The sequence below is a fragment of the Coregonus clupeaformis genome, chromosome 35, assembly GCF_020615455.1.
Source record: "Coregonus clupeaformis isolate EN_2021a chromosome 35, ASM2061545v1, whole genome shotgun sequence".
In the NCBI taxonomy this organism is placed as follows: Eukaryota; Metazoa; Chordata; class Actinopteri; order Salmoniformes; family Salmonidae; genus Coregonus; species Coregonus clupeaformis.
This window is the reverse complement of record NC_059226.1, coordinates 1,455,632-1,479,407: the sequence shown is the minus strand read 5'-3', so window position 1 is coordinate 1,479,407 and position 23,776 is coordinate 1,455,632. Positions and strand designations below refer to the sequence as shown.

General features: G+C 42.7%; 2 protein-coding genes across 3 annotated transcripts; both read right to left on the bottom strand.

Annotated features, from left to right (window-relative positions):
- Positions 1-150: 150 nt before the first annotated feature.
- On the bottom strand, positions 151-13,859 carry LOC121550562 (dynein axonemal light chain 4). Of its 2 annotated transcripts, none has more exons than XM_041862876.2 (4): positions 13,791-13,859; positions 1,370-1,453; positions 1,168-1,251; positions 151-444 (listed from the first exon to the last, which is right to left on the bottom strand). In XM_041862876.2, exons 2-4 carry the CDS (start codon positions 1,439-1,441, stop codon positions 280-282), a joined length of 321 nt encoding a protein of 106 aa, XP_041718810.1. In that variant the 5' UTR covers positions 1,442-1,453; positions 13,791-13,859; the 3' UTR covers positions 151-279. The 2 variants fall into 2 exon arrangements, with proteins under 2 accessions (XP_041718810.1, XP_041718808.1); XM_041862874.2 differs by lacking the exon at positions 13,791-13,859 and adding an exon at positions 2,108-2,492.
- Positions 13,687-23,682, bottom strand: LOC121551723 (neuronal pentraxin receptor; the record flags this gene model as incomplete). The annotated part of the gene is made up of 5 exons (XM_041864463.2): positions 13,687-14,029; positions 14,339-14,518; positions 15,218-15,459; positions 17,471-17,786; positions 22,960-23,682. Coding segments are annotated over 5 exons (1,704 nt in total), but the record flags the coding sequence as incomplete, so codon positions are not given.
- Positions 23,683-23,776: the final 94 nt, after the last annotated feature.

The window sequence follows — 23,776 nt, the reverse complement described above, 5'->3', positions numbered from 1 at the left end:
ATAAAACTTGATCATACTGTATGTTCACACACAAGGCAAGAGTGTGACATGCTGATATTGAATACAATATATCAAGAATGACTTAGCCTATTCAATCAATGATGTAAGGGACATCACATACGCACACAAGCACATGTACACAGACCCCCCGCATAGCTCAGAGATGGGTGAATCATCCAGGATGTGTATATAAATATATAAAAACACTCGTTAGGTAGAGACAGACTGAGGAGGGGTGGATGGGAGGGGAGCCAGGTTGTGTGTGTGTGTGTGTGTGTGCTAGGCGCACTTCCACACACACACGGCCAGGCTGCCTCCAAAGAACGTGTAGAGCAGGTTCTTGACCTCGTGTGTCACCTCGAAGCCAAAGCCCTCCCCGATCACCACGTGCCACGAGCTGCCAAACTTTTTATCCATCGACTCCTTGATCATCTTTGCTGCATTCTGAAATGGAGGGAGAGAGAGAGAGAGAGAGGTTAGAGAAGATACAGAAACCAAATCTAAAGCTGTAAACGTACATTTTCATGCACATCTACTATTTGTCATCAATGCATGATGTTAGCGAAAATCCGAGTTAAACGCACAGATGTTTAAAGTTATGGGATCCGGCCAATAATGACTGGACCATCTGGTCCGATTCCAAACCAAATCCCTGGCTCCTATCCCTAAGCCCTTGTCAACACCCACTTGTGGATTTGAGAGTAAAGGATAGGAGTCAGCAATATGGCTGAAACTCCATCCAGCCCACTGGGGGTAAAACACTTATCCATAACAAGCACCTGAGGATAGGGACGAGGGATCAGTTTGGAATCAGGCCTATGAGAAAGGAGAGGAAGTGATGGAGGGGGTAAAAGACAGAGGGGAGGAGGAGAGAGAGACGGAGGAAGAGAGAGACAACCAGTGTTCTAGTCCAGATGGACACACAGGGTTGCTGGAATGAGTGGTGATGCAGGCTGACACAATGCCAGACTGGCTGAGTGGGTGGATTACATACAGGCCTGGTTTTAAAAAGTGACTGGGTCGGATGAGTGGGTGGATTAAAGCATTAGTGAGTGTACTGTAATAATCAAGCCTCACTTTGCACAGTGTACAGACAGACGCACGCACGCACACACACACACACACACGCACACACACAATCATCCTCATCATCAGCATGGTCCTGACCTCATTGTTGGTGGCAAACTTCTCACAGGCTGTGACACACAGTTCCATTGTTTCCACTCTCATCTCCTCTGGCATGTCTGTGTGCTGTGAAGAAATCAGAACAATAGATTACAACACTCACCATTTACTCCACGAAACCCACGGTCACATAGCCTGTACTTGTGAACCACATACGTGTCACAGCAGCAAGACTCTGTCTCACCCTGATGAGTGGGAAGCTGTGGAGCCTCTTGTAATCGGCCTCCTCCTTTTTGCTCTCTGTTGTCTCTGCCATTCCCCTCTCCTTCTGCAGAGAAAACACACACATTTGAATGGAAGCCTTCTTGTTTATTTGTCAGGTTAAAATATAGCTATATGTTGCCACAATGTTTGTCAAGTACTAACAATGAGCAAAGGCTGAGCTAAAGAGACCCTCCTAGTCCTGCTCACTTCGTCTTTGTTTACTTCTATTCATGACAACACAAGCAAGGAATGTAGTGACTGCAGAGTAGGTCGCTATGGCCAGGAAAGTGACATGTCATGCATATTTTGTCAATTATCAAAAATGGGTGAAAGGTATCCACAGGGTTGACTAGCTAACGTTAGCTAGCTAGCTAGTAACGTTAGTCGTTATACGTGTAACGTTAACTATGACAGCACACTTTGACAGGTAGCTACCTAACAAGACATCTTACGAAAGTATCTGCCTACAGTAGCTGTACTGCACTATAGCTAGTTATCTTGTGGCTTGTGTAGGTTGTTGTCTTGCCTTCTCACTAACGTTCTCTTAGTTGCAATGCAATGCTACAAGTTAATGAAAGAGTTGCAAACATTGCACGCCGTTATGAGCCATTCTTCTTTGAATTCTACTTGATTATGGATAGCAAGTTAACTAAATAGCTAGCTAGGTAGATAACCTACCTAGCTAGGTAGCTAGGTAGCTAGCTAGCTAGATACTTACCTCTGGCTAGTTTTTCAGCAGAAGCTAGGTCCATTTATTGTTGACATGGAAACATGTCGGCCATAGCAACTGCTTCTTTCGTTCCGGGACTCTCCTTCTTCTTCTTGTGCGTTTCCGGCAGACTAGACTTGCGTTTTGCTACCTTTTTCAGGTCGGTGTGCGAATTACACATTTAAATATCTAATAGCCTCACACCCGTAGCAGGCCGGTGGAATAGAGAATCGACAACAGCTTCCTTGCTATTTCGCTCTGCCTCTCATTTGAGCCCAAAATTGTTAAAAGCGAAAATGTGGATATAACTCAGCCAACTCACAGAAAAAAGTGATCCTATCCTCTGCACACCGCCTGCAACAGGGCATGCTTCACAGTCTCTACCTCCCCACAACTCAACCTCATGACCCAACCTCAGCCTTGTCAACAGAACCCCATCCCTCCTTTCACTCCTCAGGTATACTGACTGACCCTCCTCATAGAATTCTGGATAGAGAAAAAATGCCTTCCCAGCTGCTCAGTCTCTCTCTCTCACCAATTGATTGTACAATGTACACATATATATATATATATATATATTCAATTTGTGATATGGGGGTTGGAGAAATTTTTATTATAAACAATGGCAACATCGACTTGTTACACTGAGCTTTGTTGTTGGAAAACCACATCAGTATCCGACTGTCAGCTGTCACAGATGAACCTCCCCCGACTTCACTCCTCGACTTTCATCTACAGTCGGTTGCTTTTGCCTTACCAATCAAACTAGCCCAGTGTTTCTCTTTCATTCCAGAGAGGAACGAGCACGTGAGGGTATAACTTCCGGAAATGAAAAGTGATGGAATCCATGTAATCCATAACTAAATGTGTTCTCTGTAGTCTCTAGCCAACATTGAAAACACTAGTTAATGTCCAATAAAATGTACAGCCCTACTGTAATAGGGTGGATGTGCCTCTATTCTAAGGCAGCCAAATATCTGAGGGGGCACAAGTATGTGAGTATGGCAGGGGGGGTGGGGGTCTTTTTCACGTGAAACAGCTTTTCCTGCAATCTAGAGCCGTAATCATTATTTATTTTATTTTATTTTTTAGGATCCCCATTAGGGAAAGGGAAAGGGGGATACCTAGTCAGTTGTACAATTGAATGCATTCAACTGAAATGTGTCTTCCACATTTAACCCAACCCCTCTGAAACAGAGAGGTGCGGGGGGCTGCCTTAATCGACATCCACATCATTAGCCGACGCCAATGGCAACAGCTAGTCTTACTGGGGTCTGACACGTAACGAAAAATACATTACAGACAAAATACTTATATACAATTGACATACATTTAAAAACATGAACATGTAGTGTGTGTGTGCATCTATCAGTTACATACACTTGTCAGTACATACACACAACAAGTAGGTCACATGGGGGAGAGGCGTTGTACCGTGAGGTGTTGCTTTATTTTTTAAACCAGGTTTGCTGTTCACTTGCGACATATAAGATGGAAGGGAGTTCCATGCACTCACTGCTCTGTATAATACTGGACGTTTCCTTGAATTCTTTCTGGACCTGGGGACTGTGAAAAGACCCGTGGTGGCATGTCTGGTGGGGTAAGTGTGTGTGTCAGTGCTGTGTGTAACTTGACTATGCAAACAATTTGGAATTTCCAACACATTAATGTTTCTGACAAAAACAAGAAGTGACGCAGTCAGTCTTTCCTCAACTCTTAGCCAAGAGAGACTGGCATGCATAGTATACATATTAGCCCTCTGATTACAATGAAGACGTGACACTCTGTTCTGGGCCAGCTGCAGCTTAACTAGGTCTTTCTTTGCAGCACTTGACCAACGACTAGACAATAATCAAGATAAGATACAACTAGAGCCTGCAGGACTTGCTTTGTGGAGTGCAGTGTCAAAAAAGCAGAGCATCTCTTTATTATGGACAGACCTCTCCCCATCTTTACAACCATTGAATCTATATTTTTTGACCATGACAGTTTACAATCTAAGGTAACACCAACTAATTTAGTCTCCTCAACTTGTTCAACAGCCACACCATTTATTGCCAGATTCAGTTGAGGTCTAGAACTTGAGGAATGATTTGTACCAAATACAATGCTCTTAGTTTTAGAGATGTTCAGGACCAGTTTATTACTGGCCACCCATTCCAAAACTGACAACAACTCTTTGTTAAGGATTTCAGTGACTTCATTAGCTGTGGTTGCTGATGTGTATATGGTTGAATCATCAGCATAAATGGACACACATGCTTTGTTTAATGCCAGTGGCAGGCCATTGGTAAAAGTAGAAAAGAGTAGAGGTCCTAGAGAGCTGCCCTGCGGTACACCACACTTTACATGTTTGACATTAGAGAAGCTTCCTTTAAAGAAAACCCTCTGAGTTCTATTAGATAAATAGCTCTGAATCCACAATATGGCAGAGTTTGAAAAGCCATAAGACATATGTTTAAAAAAAAAATCATAGTCTGCACTGAAGTCTAACTGTACAGCTCCCACAATGTTCTTATTATCAATTTATTTGAACCAGTCATCAGTCATTTGTGTCAGTGCAGTACATGTTGAGTGCATGCTGAAAGTTGTTGTACATTTGTTTACAGAGAAATAGCATTGTATTTGGTCAAACACAATATTTCCAACAGTTTGCTTAGAGTTGGCAGCACGCTGATAGGTCTGCTGTTAGAACCAGTAAAGACCACTTCACCACTCTGTGGTAGAGGAATGACTTTGGCTTCCCTCCAAGCCTGAGGACAAATACTTTCTTCTAGGCTCAGATTAAAGTTACGACAGATAGGAGTGGCTATAGAGTCAGCTACCATGCTCAGTAGCTTTACATCTAAGTTATCAATGCCGGGAGGTTTGTCATTATTGATCGATAACAATAATTGTTCCACCTCTCCCACGCAAACTTTACAAAATTCAAACTTGCAATGCTTTTCTTTCATTATTAGTTTTTTTATGCATGAATACGATGGCTGACTGTTCATTGTTGGCATTTCTTGCCTAAATTTGCCCACTTTGCCAATGAAGTAATCATTAAGATAATTGGCAACATCAAATGGTTTTGTGATGAATAAGCCATCTGAGTCAATGAAAGATGGAGTTGAATTTGTCTTTCTACCCATAATTTCATTTAAAGTACTCCAAAGTTTTTCCATCATTCTTTATATAATTGATCTTTGCTTCATAATACAGTTTCTTCTTCTTTTTGTTGAGTTTAGTCACATCATTTCTCAATTTGCAGTAAGTCAGCCAGTCAGATGTGCAGCCAGACTTATTAGCCACTCCTTTTGCCCCATCTCATTCAACCACACCGTTGTTCAATTCCTCATCAATCCATGGAGCCTTAACAGTTCTAACAGTCAGTTTCTTAACATGTGCATGTTTATCAATAATTGGAAGAAGCAATTTCATAAATTCATCAAGTGCAGCATCTGGATGCACCTTATTAATCAACATTTTTATATCATCCACATAAGAGTCACAGCAAAATCTTTTCTATGATCTCTTATACATTATTTTAGGCCCAGCTTTTGGAACTTTGGCTTTCCTGGTTATAGCCACTATATTGTGATCACTGCATCCAATGGGTACGGATACAGCTTTAGAACAAAGTTCTACAGTATTAGTAAACATGTGATCAATACATGTGGATGATCTTGTTCCTGTAGTGTTTTTAAACACCCTGGTAGGTTGATTAATAACCTGAACCAGATTACAGGCACTGGTTACAGTGAGAAGCTTCCTCTTGACCGGACAGCTTGATGAAAACCAGTCAATATTCAGGTCCCCAAGAAATTAGACATCTCTGTTTACATCACATACACTTTCAAGCATTTCACACATATGATTTAGACTCTTAGCACTTGGTGGCCTATTGCAACACCCCAAAAGAAAAGGCTTTAGATGTGCCAGGTGAACCTGCAACCACAACACTTCAAAAACACTTGACATAAGATCTTCTCTAAGCATTACAGGGTTATGGGTCTGAATATATACAGCAACACCTCCCCCCTAAGCATTCCTGTCTCTTCTATAGATGCTATATCCTTGTATTGCTACTGCTGTATCATCAAATGAATTATCTAAGTGAGTCTCAGAAATGGCTAATATATGAATGCTATCTGATGTTAGTAAGTTATTGATTTCATGAACCGGAGTTCTAAGGCTATATACACTACCAGTCAAAAGTTTGGACACACCTACTCATTCAGGGTTTTTTCTTAATTTTTACTATTTTTTACATTGTAGAATAATAGTGAAGACATCAACACTATGAAATAACACATATGGAATCATGTAGTACCCAAAAAGTGTTAAACAAATCAAAACATATTTTATATTTGAGATTCTTCAAATAGCCACCCTTTGCCTTGATGACAGCTTTGCACACTCTGGCCTGAAGAGAGAGAGCCAGAGAGGATGAGTTATAGTAAGGTTGGATTTCTTGCGTTTATAGCCATGGTGATCAACTGCACTGCGCTGATGGAGCGGAAATCACAGAAGATAGATGTCCTAGTTGCAGCAGCAGAGAAATGTTTGGGTGTGAGAGATTTTAGTGCAGAAGGTCTACAGGAAGTTTTGAGAGAAGGGGTTCCATCCTCCCAGGCCGATGGCCTGGTGTAAGATCTTTTAGGGCCAAGGTAGTGGGATGGGGTGGTGGGTTTTGGTATAGTGTATAGGTGCAGGGTTAGAGGGTGGTGCAATTTAAGTTTTCCCATGCCCCTTGTCCTTTTGTGGGGGGGGTGACCAAAATGTGCAATCCACACTCTGACCTGCGAAAGGCACCAATACGCAACACAGTGTCTAGTCTGCCGGAAAACCACACGAAGAAGAATGGTGGTGCATTTCTTTCTGCCTGCCAGAGCCCCCGAGCAACTAGTCTCAACCAACATTTCCAGTGTCTGTGTTTGTGAAATAGTCATTGCAAGTATTCTCAGTACAACTTTGTCTGGTGGCTGTGTACACTTGGAGACAGGTATGCTATTTATTGTTTACACGGTTGTGTATTGGTCCTTGCCTGATTTATTGCACTTACCAGACAACAGCCATATTTGTAAATGTACACATTGCTTCTTTGTAGTAAAAGCTATATCTTTTTTATAATCCTGTGTTGTGTTTTTTCATATCCAGTACCCAGGTCATGTTTCTATTGACCCTCCCCTATTCAAGAACCTGTGTCTTGAAGAAAAGGCTGCACGGTATGTAAAGTCTCACTGTTTGTCCAAATAATAACCATGAGCTTTATCGCTTTCTCTCTCTCCCACACACACACTTAATCCTGCCAATTATTTTGCTCACAGGTGTGCAAAAGCACACACACCCAAGCACCTCTCTCACCATACCAGTAAACGTCTACTTACTAGATATGCTTAAATCCCACATATCTAGCCTGTGCAAGCAAGCATGTGTGCGCTTTACTCCAACAGTAATACCTAGAGCTCTATCCCTATGCAAAACACATAAACACTTCAACACGCAAAGTCCAAATACATGCAATCACATGTAGAACATGCACAGTGAAAATCAATTAATATAATTTCCTATTCATGTGTTATAGCCACCATCTAAGGCTGACCTTATAATCAATACTTTTGAAACTGGGTGAGATGTAGTAAAGGTTATTAATTGACACAGAGGGGAAAAGAAAGGAAATACACAGAACTCACAATCGAAATAGACTTTAATAATGGCAATTTGAGCTTTTAGGGCTGTGCATTTCAAAACCATTGAAGACAAGGACATAAACACACATAGAGTATACCAACTCTAACAGGAAATAAGAGGAAAAAGACAGAGATGACAAATTTGCCTAAACATCGACCTACACATGAAGTAAAAACCTGTTAAAAATACAGGTAATACAAAGAGTAATTTTCCAAACACCGGCTATAAGACATTGTTTGGTTAATAGAGAAAATATCTTGCTTATTCATTTTCTAAGCTGTACAGTTTGCCACAACATCACAGAGACAATAAGTACAGACATAAGCCGAACAGACCAGAGACAAGCAAAACACTGATCACACTGCAGAATGATGTTGGAATCATAACTACAGTAGAGAAATGAATGGATATTACTTTAAAATGGGTAAAGATACCCAGACAGGCACTTGCCACTAAGTCATAACCAGGGAAAGCAACAGTTACGTGCGGTAAGGTTAGGCAGGGTAGGCAGAGTGAAAATTTATGAAAAAATAACTAATGAAAAATACATAAATATACATTTTATCAATAATAATTTTGTCATCATTTTTTCCCTACATGATAAAATCGATTTCTGAACTACCACTACTACTTCCCATATTTGCGGTGATCTGGTACAAAATGCACAAAAAGGCCAGGGGAAAGGCAGCCTCACCGTGTGCCTTTCTCCCATCCTTCAAACCAAGCTCAATGAAAGGCATTGACTTGACTTGCGCATGCGTGTTTCAACTTTATTCTGCCAGCTAACGGACGCCGAAAGGCAGGCAGAGAGCTTCGCTGCCTTTCATGTTTCAATATGTCCCATTCATTTTCATTACACTCAAATAATAAAAGTGCAAACGTATTGGAGTGAAAAAATTAAGGTGGATATGCAGGAGGATATAGCAGAGCTCGCTCCGGCCTATCGATGTCACACGTGATCTGCAGCCTTTTGGCAGTTATGTTAGTTTTACTGCTAGCTAAAGTAAACTAATCAGGACGGCTAACATATTGCATCTGAAACAGTTTTCAAAGTAGGATTTTCTAGCAAAACAGGGGGTTGAAGACCAACACCTGAGCTTGGGGACCTACATCAGAGGACAGAAAATAACACAATCATTTCAATCTGAGTGCTATCAATGGAAAGTCTGGCTGCTTCCCCTGCCTGCTGTTTTCCACCAACGACAGTGTGTGGGCAAGAGTCATTTGCTGCGACTTGAACAACTTGCCTATAACACTCAGCATGAGAAATCTGTGTCTCACATCCAAAGCCAGATAGCTCTTAAGACATTTGGCTGCTTACGGATACATCTGGCATTGAATAAACAACAGAGATTGAACATCAGCATGCACTCTGCAAAAGTAAAAGACAACAATGAGATGTTGAAAGCCCTAGCTAATTAATGTTACATCATGCTGCCTAGGTAAACAGAAGTTGGCATTTTGCGGCAACAAAGAGAGTGCCAGCTCATCAAACAGGCCCAGGGGCAACTATGTGGAACTATTACATGCCTTTGCTGAAATAAATGAACAGTTAGCAACCCATCTAGAGTCTGCCACAGTTTTTCCTTTTTGTGATGGATATGGGTGTCTGCCATACCCAGATCAGCAGCACAATGAAAGCACCGGAACGGCAGAGACAAACTGATACGTTTCTATGAGTGATTTGAGCAGAAATGCAATGATCTGGGCCTGGCAGAAAGCGAAACTCAAATTAAACAGCCGATCAGAGTAGAGAGGGGGCAAATCTATAACAACATACTGGACAATATCAATGTTCAGATGAGAGCCAAGTTTGACCACTTTGGCGAACTTAATTTCCTTGGCTTAGTGGACTGCAAAAAAAATTCAACAATGTCACAAATGTTCGACACCATTAAATAAGAACCTGTCAAAATCTGCCAAGTACTTCGATTTTGTTAGACTTAAGGCTGATGTTGTCGGATTGTACAGTTCACAAATGGTACGAGACAAATCACCTGGACAGCTCCTCAGCTTTTTTTCCCAGCATGACCTGACGCAGACTGTCCCTGAGGCGACAAAATTACTCAAGAATGTGCCTACCCGGCCTCAGACCTCACCGCACGTCACTGGATGGCAAGGTGTAGAAGATTAAGGGGGCTTTCATACATTGAATTAAATATGGATGTGCATTGATACGTAAAATGAATACATGTACACTACCGGTCAATAGTTTTAGAACACCTACTCATTCAAGGGGTTTTCTTAATTTTTTGTACTATTTTCTACATTGTAGAAAAGTAGTGAAGACATCAAAACTATGAAATAACACATATGGAATCATGTAGTAACCAAACAAGTGTTAAACAAATCCAAATATATTTTCTTCTTCAAACAGCCACCCTTTGCCTTGATGACAGCTTTGCACACTCTTGAAATTCTCTCAACCAGCTTCATGAGGTAGTCACCTGGAATGCATTTCAATTAACAGTTGTGCCTTCTTAAAAGTTAATTTGTGGAATTCCTTTCCTTCTTAATGCGTTTGAGCCAATCAGTTGTGTTGTGACAAGGTAGGGGTGGTATACAGAAGATAGCCCTATTTGGTAAAAGACAGAGTCCATATTATGGCAAGAACAGCTCAAATAAGCAAAGAGAAATGACAGTCCTTCATTACTTTAAGACATGAAGGTCAGTCATTACGGAATATTTCAAGAACTTTGAACGTTTCTTCAAGTGCAGTCACAAAAACCATCAAGCGCTATGATGAAACTGGCTCTCATGAGGACCACCACAGGAATGGAAGACCCAGAGTTACCTCTGCTGCAGAGGATAAGTTCATTAGAGTTACCAACCTCAGAAATTGCAGCCCAAATAAATGCTTCACAGAGTTCAAGTAAAAGACACATCTCAACATCAACTGTTCAGAGGGGACTGTGTGAATCAGGCCTTCATGGTCGAATTGCTGCAAAGAAACCAATACTAAAGGACACCAATAATAACAAGAGACTTGCTTGGGCAAAGAAACACTAGCAATGGAAATTAGACAGGTGGAAATTTGTCCTTTGGTCTGGAGTTCAAATTGGAGATTTTTGGTTCCAACCGCTGTGTCTTTCTGAGACGCGGTGTGGTGAACAGATGATTTCCGCATGTGTATTTCCCACCGTAAAGCATGGAGGAGGAGGTGTTATGGTGTGGGGGTGCTTTGCTGGTGACACTGTCTGTGATTTATTTAGAATTCAAGGCACACTTAACCAGCATGGCTACCACAGCATTCTGCAGCGATACGCCATCCCATCTGGTTTGGGCTTAGTGGGACTATCATTTGTTTTTCAACAGGACAATGACCCAACACACCTCCAGGCTGTTTAAGGGCTATTTTACCAAGAAGGAGAGTGATGGAGTACTGCATCAGATGACCTGGCCTCCACAATCCTCCGACCTCAAACAAATTGAGATGGTTTGGGATGAGTTCGACCGCAGAGTGAAGGAAAAGCAGTCAACAAGTGCTCAGCATACGGGGGAACTCCTTCAAGACTGTTGGAAAAGCATTCCAGGTGAAGCTGGTTGAGAGAATGTGTGCAAAACTGTCATCAAGGCAAAGGGTGGCTATTTGAAGAATCTCAAATATAAAATATATTTTGATTTGTTTAACACTTTTTTGGTTACTACATGATTCCATAAGTGTTATTTCATAGTTTTGATGTCTTCACTATTATTATACAATGTAGGAAATAGTCAAAATAAACAAAAACTCTTGAATGAGCCAGTATGCAAAATGTATGCACTCACTAACTGTAAGTCGCTCTGGATAAGAGCGTCTGCTAAATGACTAAAATTTAAATGTAAAATGTGTTCTAAAACTTTTGACCGGTAGTGTATGTAGTATAATGACATGCCTTTAAATTCATTGTTATTCATATCACTTTTTACATAGAATATAAAAGTATTATATAACACAGTTTATACATGACAGCACAACTTGGTACTGTTGGGTTTTATTTTTCTCATAATTGGATCTGTATGTGATGAATAGCTTGGAAGGAATGCATTAATGAGGAGCAATGTACTGATATGGATTGTTTCACATAACAGGGTGGGGAACGTTGGGGGTAGGACAGATAAGACTTGTGTTTCTTGCAGATGCGAACACTCTCTCTCTGTTGTCTGTGAAACTGTCCTTGAACATGGCTACAGTGGATTTGTGTATTTTCAGGTGCTGACTCCGCAGGTTATTATCATAGCAACTATGCCTGGTAACAAATGGAACAGATTGGCTGAAATGGAGTCTGGACCACACTCAGTCCTTTGCTCTGGTTGGCCAACAGAAGAGGTGGAGGCTTTCTGTCAGAGTATTTGAGAAGAATTATTGTTTACAGATTCTTAGTCCTAAGAGTGCCCTGTGTGGTATCTCGGTGGACCCGTATATACGAACCTTCATACTTATCATACATACATTTTGCATATAATAAATTAAGCTTGGATTGAAGATCTCTTGATTCTTATTCCAATACCAGATTTGAATTACGCAATTTCTAACAGTGCCAATACCTATTCTGGTGGTCTAGAAAGTATCAGACCTTGTGCTATACCATATTGTGCAACAAAGCTATTCAATAAGCTTGGGTAATACCACTGACCAAGTCTAAGACATCTTTTCTGGATCAATTCAAGCCTCACATTCAATTTACTGGATACAGTTATTGAATTTGAATTAGTGCCAAAGAGATTAGTTCATATCTCTATCTCTGTAGTTCTTATTAGTCATAGGGAATAATTAGACATGCTGTATTCCTAAGATACAAACTATTTAATAAAATGTTAACGAGAAGGAATATGAAAAGAGATACTGTTAGAATGCTGTTTTGAAAGAAGTTGATTAAAAAAAAGTATTTAAAAAAAGCAATGCCATACAGACACGATTGTGTCTTAATGTCTGCATATAAAATGTTGTATAAAATCACAATGTACCCAGAGTTAGACACAAGTCAGAGGATAAAGAAAGCTATAGATAACCAATTTTTAGCTCGAATTGAGAAAACATAATGGGCTCCTAGGAACTAGTGCTAGTCCACAGACCACGTCCAAAGCAGCAGTTCAAATGTAGAAGTACGTATACCTAGCCTACCCACTCTCTGTCCTGTAGCTCTGAATAAACCTAACCAACAATAGATGTAAAACCGGGATAAATTAAACATGCGAAACAAAGCAACATTTCCCCTTGAGGGCTAAATAAAGTCTTTATGGAGTAGTTACGAATCCAGTGTTACTCCCACTTCTAGCAATGTGCCTCATTCCCCTATTCCCTTTCATCAGAGCTCCACCCATCAATTCACTTCACAATTCACAATGTACAATATACTGAACCTTGCAGATAGAAATGTGATGAATATAGCTGACATGATTTTTTTATCTACATGTCAGTGAGGCATTCCTGCTGTTCTACGCAACTAGTTTTTCAGATAGAAATATGTTACCTCCACAATGTTTTGCCCTACTGAACACAGCTCAGGGCTCTCAGTCTCAGTACAAGTGCTGATGAAAGATCAGCTTTGACTGTTAGATCATAATAAATAAGGTTACTTGTATAATATGACATGTACAGTCCTACTTATGGATCTCACAAATATTATCATGATACTTGGGTGACAATACGATATGTATTGCGATTCTCACGATTCTATATGTATTGCGATTCGATACTGCGAATGTATTGCAATTTGATGTTCCAAAGATATTGCTCTCTATATGTCTGCTGCAGAGAGACGAGAGAGCATGAGAAAATGAGTTTGGATCAGTCATGGAAATAAAAGCATTGAAAACATGTTGGCTCATTATTTAAAAAGAAGATGGAGAGCAACAAAATATCTGACTAGCGCTAGCTAACGCTACCTAGCAACAACAACAAAAAGTAGCGATATAATATTGTCTAAAATAATATTGCGATATGTAACTGTATTGATTTCCCCCCCATCACTAGTCCTACTCTGAGACGCTTTGTGAATAAGGTCGTTGGCTCCTGTATCTCCCTTCCACTTACAGTGGGGTGTTGGTGCGTTTGGCAGCGCAGGGCTCCCTGGGCACCTTGGTGGCTCCTCCGAACACCTCCACTTCCCGGTTGGTCCAGGGGGCCACGTTACCCTTTGGCTGGGGGCCGTGCTGGCTGCAGTGGGCCAGTATGGACACCTCGCTGGGGGTCAGGACCCGCTCCCATACGTTCCACTGGGATAGCTCCCCCACCAGGGCCTGGGACGAGTCGAAACGCCCGCCCAGAGTATCCTACAGGCAGAAGGAGGTGGAGGAGTGAAAGAGGTGAAAAGAGGAAGGGACGTGTCAGAGTTTGTTCTAGTGGTAACTCCGGACTTGGCATTGCCCTGAGAGACCGAGGTTTCATGCTCAAGTCCCCCACTTCAACTCTGCATGTTCCTCTCACCTGGCCCCTCTCATTTCATCCCTGTGTCCATATCTCAATAAAAAATCAAATATGCTCTCCTTTAAAAACAACATACCCCTATAGGTCTATGCAGTTGCTGTCTCTTCAACCCACCACTCCTGACCTCACCAAAATACAACCCCTCCAGGTCTTACCTGTTCCTGCCCCAGGATGAGGACTCCTCCAGGCCTGATGTGGTGCCAGGCTGCTAGGCCCTGCCCCTCTCCTCTCAGCTTGCCCCCCTGGTAGGCTTGCCACGCCCCACCTCTCTGGCTCCAGCTCACACAGATGTGGTGCCAGCTGCCACGGGACAGGTTCAGAGGTAACTGCGCCACCTAGGGGTGGGAGGACAACAGTGCGGGTGAGTATGAGTGTAAGTGTTATAGTGCAGGTAATGCAGGGATACTGCAGACTATATTAGACTGCAAATGAAGTATTTAAGAAGGCAACAACAACAAATCAATGGCCAATCAATCATACAACGAAGTGGTTCTCAGTACTGACCCTAAACCATGTGTTGTATAGAATATCCTAGACTAAAACTCAATATTATACTAGATAAAATATTGTGCTATTTAAGTGCTGGTATCTTGCTGCTCAACACACTGTATGGAGACATTAAACAAATGGAATATATTAATCCAGCACTTTTATTACACTAACATTTGGGGACTGCAGCATTACTTTCTCAAAGGCACGGACTGCACTTCCTCAAGGACCCAGCCAGCTAGGTAGCTCTCTATGCCTTCCAGGCATGTATTACCATAATGACATCATGCTAATCTACACTATCCAGCTCTAGCCTAAATGGTGCTTTGTCTGTGTCCCAAATGGTATTCTATTCCCTATGTAGTGCACTACTTTTTACCAGGGCTTTGGTCAAAAGTAGTGCACTATATCGGGAATAGGGTGTCATTTCGTTCGCAGCCATCATTCTACAGTAAACTCCCAGGTACTGTTATAGCTCAAGCTTAAACTGTGCTGTGTCTAACTCAGTGTGCCCTAAAATACTGCTGCTCTGTTTCCTCCATTACCTTGTCGTTAATGAGCAGCTCCACAGGGGTGTGCAGGCCCTGCAACAGAACTAGCTCATTGGGCTGCTCCGCCACAGCGTAGGAGAAAGGGGTGCCAATTCCCCCTTCGGTGGGTCTCAGCCAGAGGCACACGGTGAAGGCACGCAGCTCAGGGATGGGGTGCCGCACCACTGCGTACATATAGTTGGTACGCACTGGGAAGGACAGCTTGTAGCCCTCGGGGTAGGTGTACTCTGAGAGTCCTGGGGTAAGGAGGTATAGTTGGAGAAAGAGAGAGGGAGGGAAAGAGTGTATGAGTAATGAGGTAATTCAGTAGGGGGAATGTTGAACAGACTTGTCTTATTAGGACTTTGTAGTGTACTTTGGGGGTTTATGCAATGGCTACATTGACTTCCTTCCTGCCCCCAGGATATCTCTGTTCTATGATATATCCACTTGGATTTTCTTTCTTGTTATGTCCTTTTTTCTTATTCTGTATCATAATGTGTTGAAGTCATTTTCATAGATTGATAATACAGTGAGGGAAAAAAGTATTTAATCCCCTGCTGATTTTGTACGTTTGCCCACTGACAAAGAAATTATCAGTCAATAATTTTAATGGTGGGTTATTTGAACAGTGAGAGACAGAATAACAACAAAAAATCCAGAAAAATGCATGTTAAAAATGTTATAAATTAATTTCCATTTTAATGAGGGAAATAAGTATTTGACCCCTCTGCAAAACATGACTTAGTACTTGGTGGCAAAACCCTTGTTGGCAATCACAGAGGTCAGACGTTTCTTGTAGTTGGCCACCAGGTTTGCACACATCTCAGGAGGGATTTTGTCCCACTCCTCTTTGCAGATCTTCTCCAAGTCATTAAGGTTTCGAGGCTGACGTTTGGCAACTCGAACCTTCAGCTCCCTCCACAGATTTTCTATGGGATTAAGGTCTGGAGACTGGCTAGGCCACTCCAGGACCTAATGTGCTTCTTCTTGAGCGACTCCTTTGTTGCCTTGGCCGTGTATTTTGGGTCATTGTCATGCTGGAATACCCATCCACGACCCATTTTCAATGCCCTGGCTGAGGGAAATCACCCAAGATTTGACGGTACATGGCCCCGTCCATCGCCCCTTTGATGCGGTGAAGTTGTCCTGTCCCCTTAGCAGAAAAACACCCCCAAAGCATAATGTTTCCACCTCCATGTTTGATGGTGGGGATGGTGTTCTTGGGGTCATAGGCAGCATTCCTCCTCCTCCAAACACAACGAGTTGAGTTGATGCCAAAGAGCTCAATTTTGGACTCATCTGACCACAACACTTTCACCCAGTTCTCCTCTGAATCATTCAGATGTTCATTGGCAAACTTTAGACGGGCCTGTATATGTGCTTTCTTGAACAGGGGGACCTTGCGGGCGCTGCAGGATTTCAGTCCTTCACAGCTTAGTGTGTTACCAATTGAGTTCTTGGTGACTATGGTCCCAGCTGCCTTGAGATCATTGACAAGATCCTCCCGTGTAGTTCTGGGCTGATTCTTCACCGTTCGCATGATCATTGCAACTCAACGAGGTGAGATTTTGCATGGAGCCCCAGGCCGAGGGAGATTGACAGTTCTTTTGTGTTCCATTTGCGAATAATCGCACCAACTGTTGTCACCTTCTCACCAAGCTGCTTGGCGATGGTCTTGTAGCCCATTCCAGCCTTGTGTAGGTCTACAATCTTGTCCCTGACATCCTTGGAGAGCTCTTTGGTCTTGGCCATGGTGGAGAGTTTGGAATCTGATTGATTGATTGCTTCTGTGGACAGGTGTCTTTTATACAGGTAACAAGCTGAGATAGGAGCACTCCCTTTAAGAGTGAGCTCCTAATCTCAGCTCGTTACCTGTATAAAAGACACCTGGGAGCCAGAAATCTTTCTGATTGAGAGGGGGTCAAATATTTATTTCCCTCATTAAAATGCGAATCAATTTATAACATTTTTGACATGCGTTTTTCTGGATTTTTTGTTGTTGTTGTTGTTATCTCTCACTGTTCAAATAAACCTAACATTAAAATTATAGACTGATCATTTCTTTGTCAGTGGGCAAACGTACAAAATCAGCAGGGGATCAAATACTTTTTTCCCTCACTGTAAGTTACATTTCTGGCACATCAGTTATGGTTTCATGTCCCCGACTCTTAACCCCCCACCATATCAATCAATATCATTCAGGTATGAGTATCACTCATGACCATTGATCTTCTCTTACACCTAACCCTCTGCCCCTTCTCTCACCCTCCTCCAGGCCAGCGATGCGGTGGTGTAGGGAGTTGATCCCCTGGTCGATCTCCTGCTGGTGTCTTCGGGATTCCTTTCGCTGCGCCTTCCTCTCCTTCTCCAGGAGTTCCAGCTTCCTCTCAAGCTCTCCCTCCAGATCCTCCATCCGTGGCCACTGCTCTGGTCCATCCCCTGTCCCGGCCTGCCCCCCTGGCCCTGCCTCACCCCAACCATCAGGGGCCTCAGAGAGCCCACCACCACCAGCCCCTCTTGAAGCCACCACAGTTGCTGCATCCGTGTTGTTGTGAGGGAATGCCAGCGGTGCGATATCTGACTTCATGGGAGGGAGTGTGGGAGGGAGGAGCAGACAATGAAATACATCAAAGACAAATGAAGCCAGCAGTGTTGTAGTACTCGAGTCCGGTCTCGAGACCACATTTTGTGTGTCTCGGTCTTGTCTCGGTGTCGGATACATTTGTACTCGGTCTTGACTCAGTCTAGAACAGTGAGGACTCGTAATTTCTTCCCGAGACCAGCAGAGTAAAAAACTCATGATTATCAGCTTCCATTCAATAAGCGCATAAAACCGCTTAGCCAGGCCAAATATATACACTCTTTTCTTTCAACCTGAATACCTGAATAGTCTTTATATCTATCTATAGAAATGTTTGCGCAGTGGCGAACCTATTGGACCGAGGCCTTCAGTGTGTGACAGGTTTGTGATTCTGAAAGGACAGCAACGGTAAAACCAGCACACTCATGTAGGACAGTGCACTTTTTGTAAAACACAAATGGCCAATGGTGTGGAAGCTATATGCAGGTAGACACTGTATACCCACTTGTTTTTCAGTGTGTATTGCGTGTACTCACTTCTTACTCCCCACTGATGCGTATCAAGTAGTGTAGTGGAGGTATTCAACTTCTCAATTATGTAGTACAATAGTGAAATCATGCAAAAAGTAGCCTACACAATCGTAAAGCACGTGAAATATATTCACATGTGTGCCGCACACATAGCCTAGTTTTAGCAGAATATCATCTGCAGGCAGCAAGAGCGCAGCTCTCAACTGGTTTTGGCATGGAGCAGCTCACAGAAGAAAGTCATCGGTAGCCGGTAGGTAGGAAAGACGTTTCAACTTATGATATCTACCAGTAAATGCTAACTAAGGCAACAATGGGTATGCAAACCAGGTATTAAAAAAGTTTAGTTTGAAGTCTTGGTTTGTATGCTATGTGTGATGTGCAATGCAGTCATCATGAGCTGTTTGCATCAGGGGCATAGACATGAGTGGGCCTGTGTGGACAGAGGCCCACCCACTGGGGAGCCAGGCATTGCCAGGCCCTCCCAATCAGATTGAGCAAAAACAAAAAAATAAGACATTATTATTACAAAAAACACAGTTCCACTCACCAGATGATGCTTATTTGAAACAACCCTCTGGAGCAGGTTCATGTACTTTGCTCTGTTCATCTTTCCCTCGATCCTGACTAGTTTCCCAGTCCATGCCGCTGAAAAACATGCCCACTGCATGATGCTGCCACCACCATGCTTCAGTGTAGGGATGGTATTGGCCAGGTGATGAGCGGTGCCAGGTTTCCTCCAGACGTGAGGCTTGGCATTCAGGCAAAAGAGTTCAATATTGGTTTCATCAGACCAGAGAATCTTGTTTCTCATGGTCTGAGAGTCCTTTAGGTGCCTTTTGACAAACTCCAAGCGGGCTGTCATGTGCCTTTTACTGAGGAGTGGCTTTTGTTTGGCCACTTGACCATAAAGGCCTGATTGGTGGAGTGCAGCAGAGATGGTTGTCCTTCTGGAAGGTTCTCCCATCTCCATAGAGGAACTCTGGAGCTCTGTCAGAGTGACTATCTGGTTCTTGGTCACCTCCCTGACCAAGGCCCTTCTCCCCCGATTGCTCAGTTTGGCCTGGTGGCCAGCTCTAGGAAGAGTCTTGGTGGTTCCAAACTTCTTCCATTTAAGAATGATGGAGGCCACTGTGTTCTTGGGGACCTTCAATGCTGCAGAAATGTATTGGTACCCTTCCCCAGATCTGTGCCTCGATACAATCATTTCTCTGAGCTCTACAGACAATTCCTTCGACCTCATGGCTTAGTTTTTGCTCTGACATGCACTGTCAACTGTGGGACCTTATATATACAGGTGTGCCTTACCAAATAATGTCCAATGAATAGAATTTACCACAGGTGAACTCCAATCAAGTTGTAGAAACATCTCAAGAATGATCAATGGAAACAGGATGCACCTGAGCTCAATTTTGAGTCTCATAGCAAAGGCTCTGAATACTGTAAATAAGGTATTGCTGTTTTTTATTTGTAATACATTTGCAAACATTTCTAAAAACCTGTTTTCGGTTTGTCATTATGGGGTATTGTGTGTAGTAGATTGATGAGGAAATGTTTTTTTTTTAAATCCATTTTAGAATAAGGCTGTAATGCAACAAAATATGGGAAAAGGGTTCCGACTACTTTACAAATGCACTCATAGTAGTCGGATATTTGTCTACACAGGCCCACTCATGTCTATGCCCCTGATGCAAACAGCTCATGATGACTGCATTGCACATCACACATAGCATACAAACCAAGACTTCAAACTAAACTTTTGTAATACCTGGTTTGCATACCCATTGTTGCCTTGGGATGCAAACAAAACATTTAATACATTTCAACTCTATATCTGACATGGTACAGGTGTCTTTTCTTAATCCCATAACCATGTGTGTGAGGTGTATAATTTTGTTTCAAAGTAGATTTGTTTAAGACTACCAAGAATCACTCTGTGACCCTGATTTAGCCCACTGCAGTAAAAGGTTAACTTCTTGTTGAAAGTTATTCTTGAAAAGGGAGAAGCTAACAAATTAGCAAAAACATCTTATTCTATAACACCTGTTGTAGCCATTGCAAATTAGCCTACAACAAAAGATAGCTAGCTATACTGTGGGAAAACTACTGCTTGCTATTGCGTAGTGACCTGTTGGCCTTTGAGAAGAGAAAGTTTTTTGTAAAAACGGTCCCACCGATTACAAATCAAAATGTGATTGGTTGATTCCACTGTCACTCCAAATTGTTGCCCTAATACAGTTGAATGGCAGATGCCTTCTATCTAGCTTCTGATGGCCTAGCCAATGTCTGACTTAGCTAGCCCCAGAGACGACCAAAGAAAAATCCTGATTTTATATATTTTTCTCTTCAGTGTTAACCCTTTTCAACAAAAACTGAAGAGATTAAATCAGAACATAATTGAAAATTAGAATTATTATTGTTATTATTATTCTATAAATCCTTAGCCCTTCTCTGAAGGCGCAGAAGGCCCTCATTGTTCCCCACTGTGTTTGGGTTAGTAATAATTAGTAGAGTGGATCTTTTTGCCCTCAGCATATATTTTTTTCACCTTTCTGAATGTCTAAAAAATGCATTTGTTCTTCTGAAATGTGAACACAGAAATACTGGATATTTTGAACTCTTATTATGGTGGCAATTTGACAAAATTACAACCATGGTCTTGAATTGGACTTGCATTTTTCTGGTCTCGGTCTTGACTCGGTCTTGGAGCCCTTGTCCCCCTCCCGGTTTCGGTCTTGACTCGGTCTCGCCCCCCTCCGGTCTTGGTCTTGACTCTAACTCAATTTGCTCCGGTCTTGGTCTTGAACCGGTTTCGCTTTAGGTGGTCTCGAGCGCAAAACACTGGAAGCCAGTTCGATTTTTTGAGCTGCACTCACACTTTTTCATGTGCTGTGATTAATGTGGGCCTTCCTGTTAGATAAGCACTCTAATCTCTGGAGTTAAAAATAAATAAATATGCGTAATCAATTATGTGCAGCGAAATGCAGAAAAAGTGCCGGGACAGCAAGTAATTAAATGTCCTCTCAGTCATTAGTCAGCCAAGGAAAAACAGTACAACTGCAGCAAAATGAAATGCAGTCAAATACACACAGAGACAATGCAACATGTTATTTACAGTGAGGCACATGCTGTAAGTTACGTATAGAGCAGTGGTTCTCAACATGAGGTACTAGTACCCTTGGGGGTACCTCGCCTTTCCACATGGGGTACATTTGTTAAGACTATAGGCCTAATGATCAGTTGCAACGTGACTGGGGGTTCAGTGACCAAAGACGGTTGGGAACCACTGATACAGATGTACACCACTGATATAGTATAATAGCACTGTGCTAGGCAGAGGCTGCAGAAAGAATATGATGGTCTCTGCTCTAGACAATTATAGGTAACTGGTCGGATGAATCATTTATGATATTTTCTCCAGAAGAAATGGGGTTGTACATCATATGTTGCTTGGCTTTGTTTTACGCTCCCCTCCCTCCTCCACCCCTCCTCTTCTCCTCCCCTGGGTTAGTTATGTTGGGAAGCAGAGCTGGCTGGAATAACAAATGCTCCTGTGTCTGTAGACTAGGCCTAATCAATAATCCTACAACATTCTTGTTTTTGGTTTTCCATTAATCCAATTCGCTACATTTTATTTGAGTTGCGAAGCAGGTTGAGAAGACAGTGTAATGGTGCAATAGAAACAAATGATACCAAAATATGTAAATATTGCTATAGCCAAGTTGAATATAATGCATCTCATAAATTGTAATATAATGCATCTAATCAACCTCAAAGATGTTGATATACAGGTAACTGCCAAAATAAAGGAAACACTTGAGTAAATGACGAATATAATGGAGGTGCTTCCACATAGGTGTGGTTCCCGAGTTAATTAAGCAATTAAAAGCTCATCATGCTTAGGGTCATGTATACAAATGCCCATTATTTGGGAGTCCTTGCTATCCGGCATCTTTGGGACTTCAACATTAACCCATTGAAGTTGAAATTTAAACTGGTTTAGGTCAGGGTTATGGTGCAAATTAGGGTTATGGTAAGGGTAGGTATTAAGTTTAGGATTTAGGGTAGGGATGTCCCAAGGATCCCGGATAGCACTAACCATTATTTTAATCATGGCTAGAAAAACAGATCTCAGTGACTTTGAAAGAGTGGTCTCAACGGAGCATTGGAAGTTTAAAGGGTGGGTATGTCACCAGATCTCAACCCATTGGAACACTTATGGGAGATTCTGGAGCAAGGCCTGTGACAGCGTTTTCCATCAACAAAACACCAAATGATAGAATGTATTGTGTCGCATCCCTCCATAGAGTTCCAGACATTGGTAGAATCTATGCCAAGACTCACTGAAGCTGTTCTGCCGGCTCGTAATGGCCCAACACTTTATGTTGGTGTTTCGTTTATTTTGGCAGTTACCTGCCATCAGAGACCTGAGTAGAAATTCAGATGTAATGAGTGCTATCGAGGTCTGCCCAGTAGGTCAACTGACTCTGTAATTACCACATCGGCTCAAACCCACAAGAGGGACAGAATTGGCCTATTCACTGCTTTATTTAAAGATACAATAACAGTTGGTTTAAAATAAAGATATGTGATAGTGGAATTCAACACCAACAGACATGATACATGTTTCTCCCATGTCCCCTTACCTCCAGTTTCTCTATGCGGTCTTTCATCTGAACGATAGCCTGTTCCAGTTCGTCCACAGCTTGAGCTGTGAGCAGCTCTGCCACAGTCGACGACGGAGCAATGTCCCGGACCATGAGCCGGTCCTCATCTACCCTCTTACCTCCCCAGAGCCCTGCGCTACTCTCCGGGCCGCTACGCCTCTCTATTCCGCTCTCACACTCCGAAAGCTTGCCTGACAGAGCCCTAATGGTCCGCTGGTCGGTGACAATCTGGTCCTTCTGCTGGAGCACTGTCTGTTTTAGTTCCTCTGCCGTGGTACGGAGGTATCCCCAGTCCTCGCCGGCGTACAGCGACGGGTCTTCCGCTTGTTGCGGAAAGTTTTTGGGGTTGCATTCTCCGGCGGGGACTGGGCTGCAGATAAGTCGGCTAACCTGCCTAGTTCCACCAATGCCATCTGAGCCGCTGGGGACGTGGAAGAAGGTGGGCGCTTCTCCTTCTCCGTCCTGCGTTTCAGAACCATGGAGAGCGCCCAGTGGACCCGCTCGCGCCACTGAGCCCCCGGGGAAAGTCTGCTGCACTCCAGCGTCCAGATACTGCGACTGGTTGTCTGCCACCGGCTGCTGGGGAGATTCGGCAGCGGAGCCGGTATGGATGGCGGCAATGATGCAGATTACCGCTCCAACGAAGGCCACCATCCCGGCGGCCAAAATGATAAAGATGAACTTCAGGTTGGCGGCGTCAGAAATCAATAATTATGAGAAAAAGGACTTGTCTATCTAGTTCAACAACACAGAAAAAGCGCAGTCTGGGTATATTTTTTTGGGCAGATCAAAGGAT

Coding starts and splice junctions, on each gene's coding strand:
- LOC121550562 (XM_041862876.2), bottom strand. CDS start 1,441: ATGGCAGAGACAACAGAGAGCAAAAAGGAGGAGGCCGATTACAAGAGG. Junction 1,252..1,369: donor ACAGCTTCCCACTCATCAGG/GTGAGACAGAGT, acceptor ATTTCTTCACAG/CACACAGACATGCCAGAGGA. Junction 445..1,167: donor AGTTTGCCACCAACAATGAG/GTCAGGACCATG, acceptor CCTCCATTTCAG/AATGCAGCAAAGATGATCAA.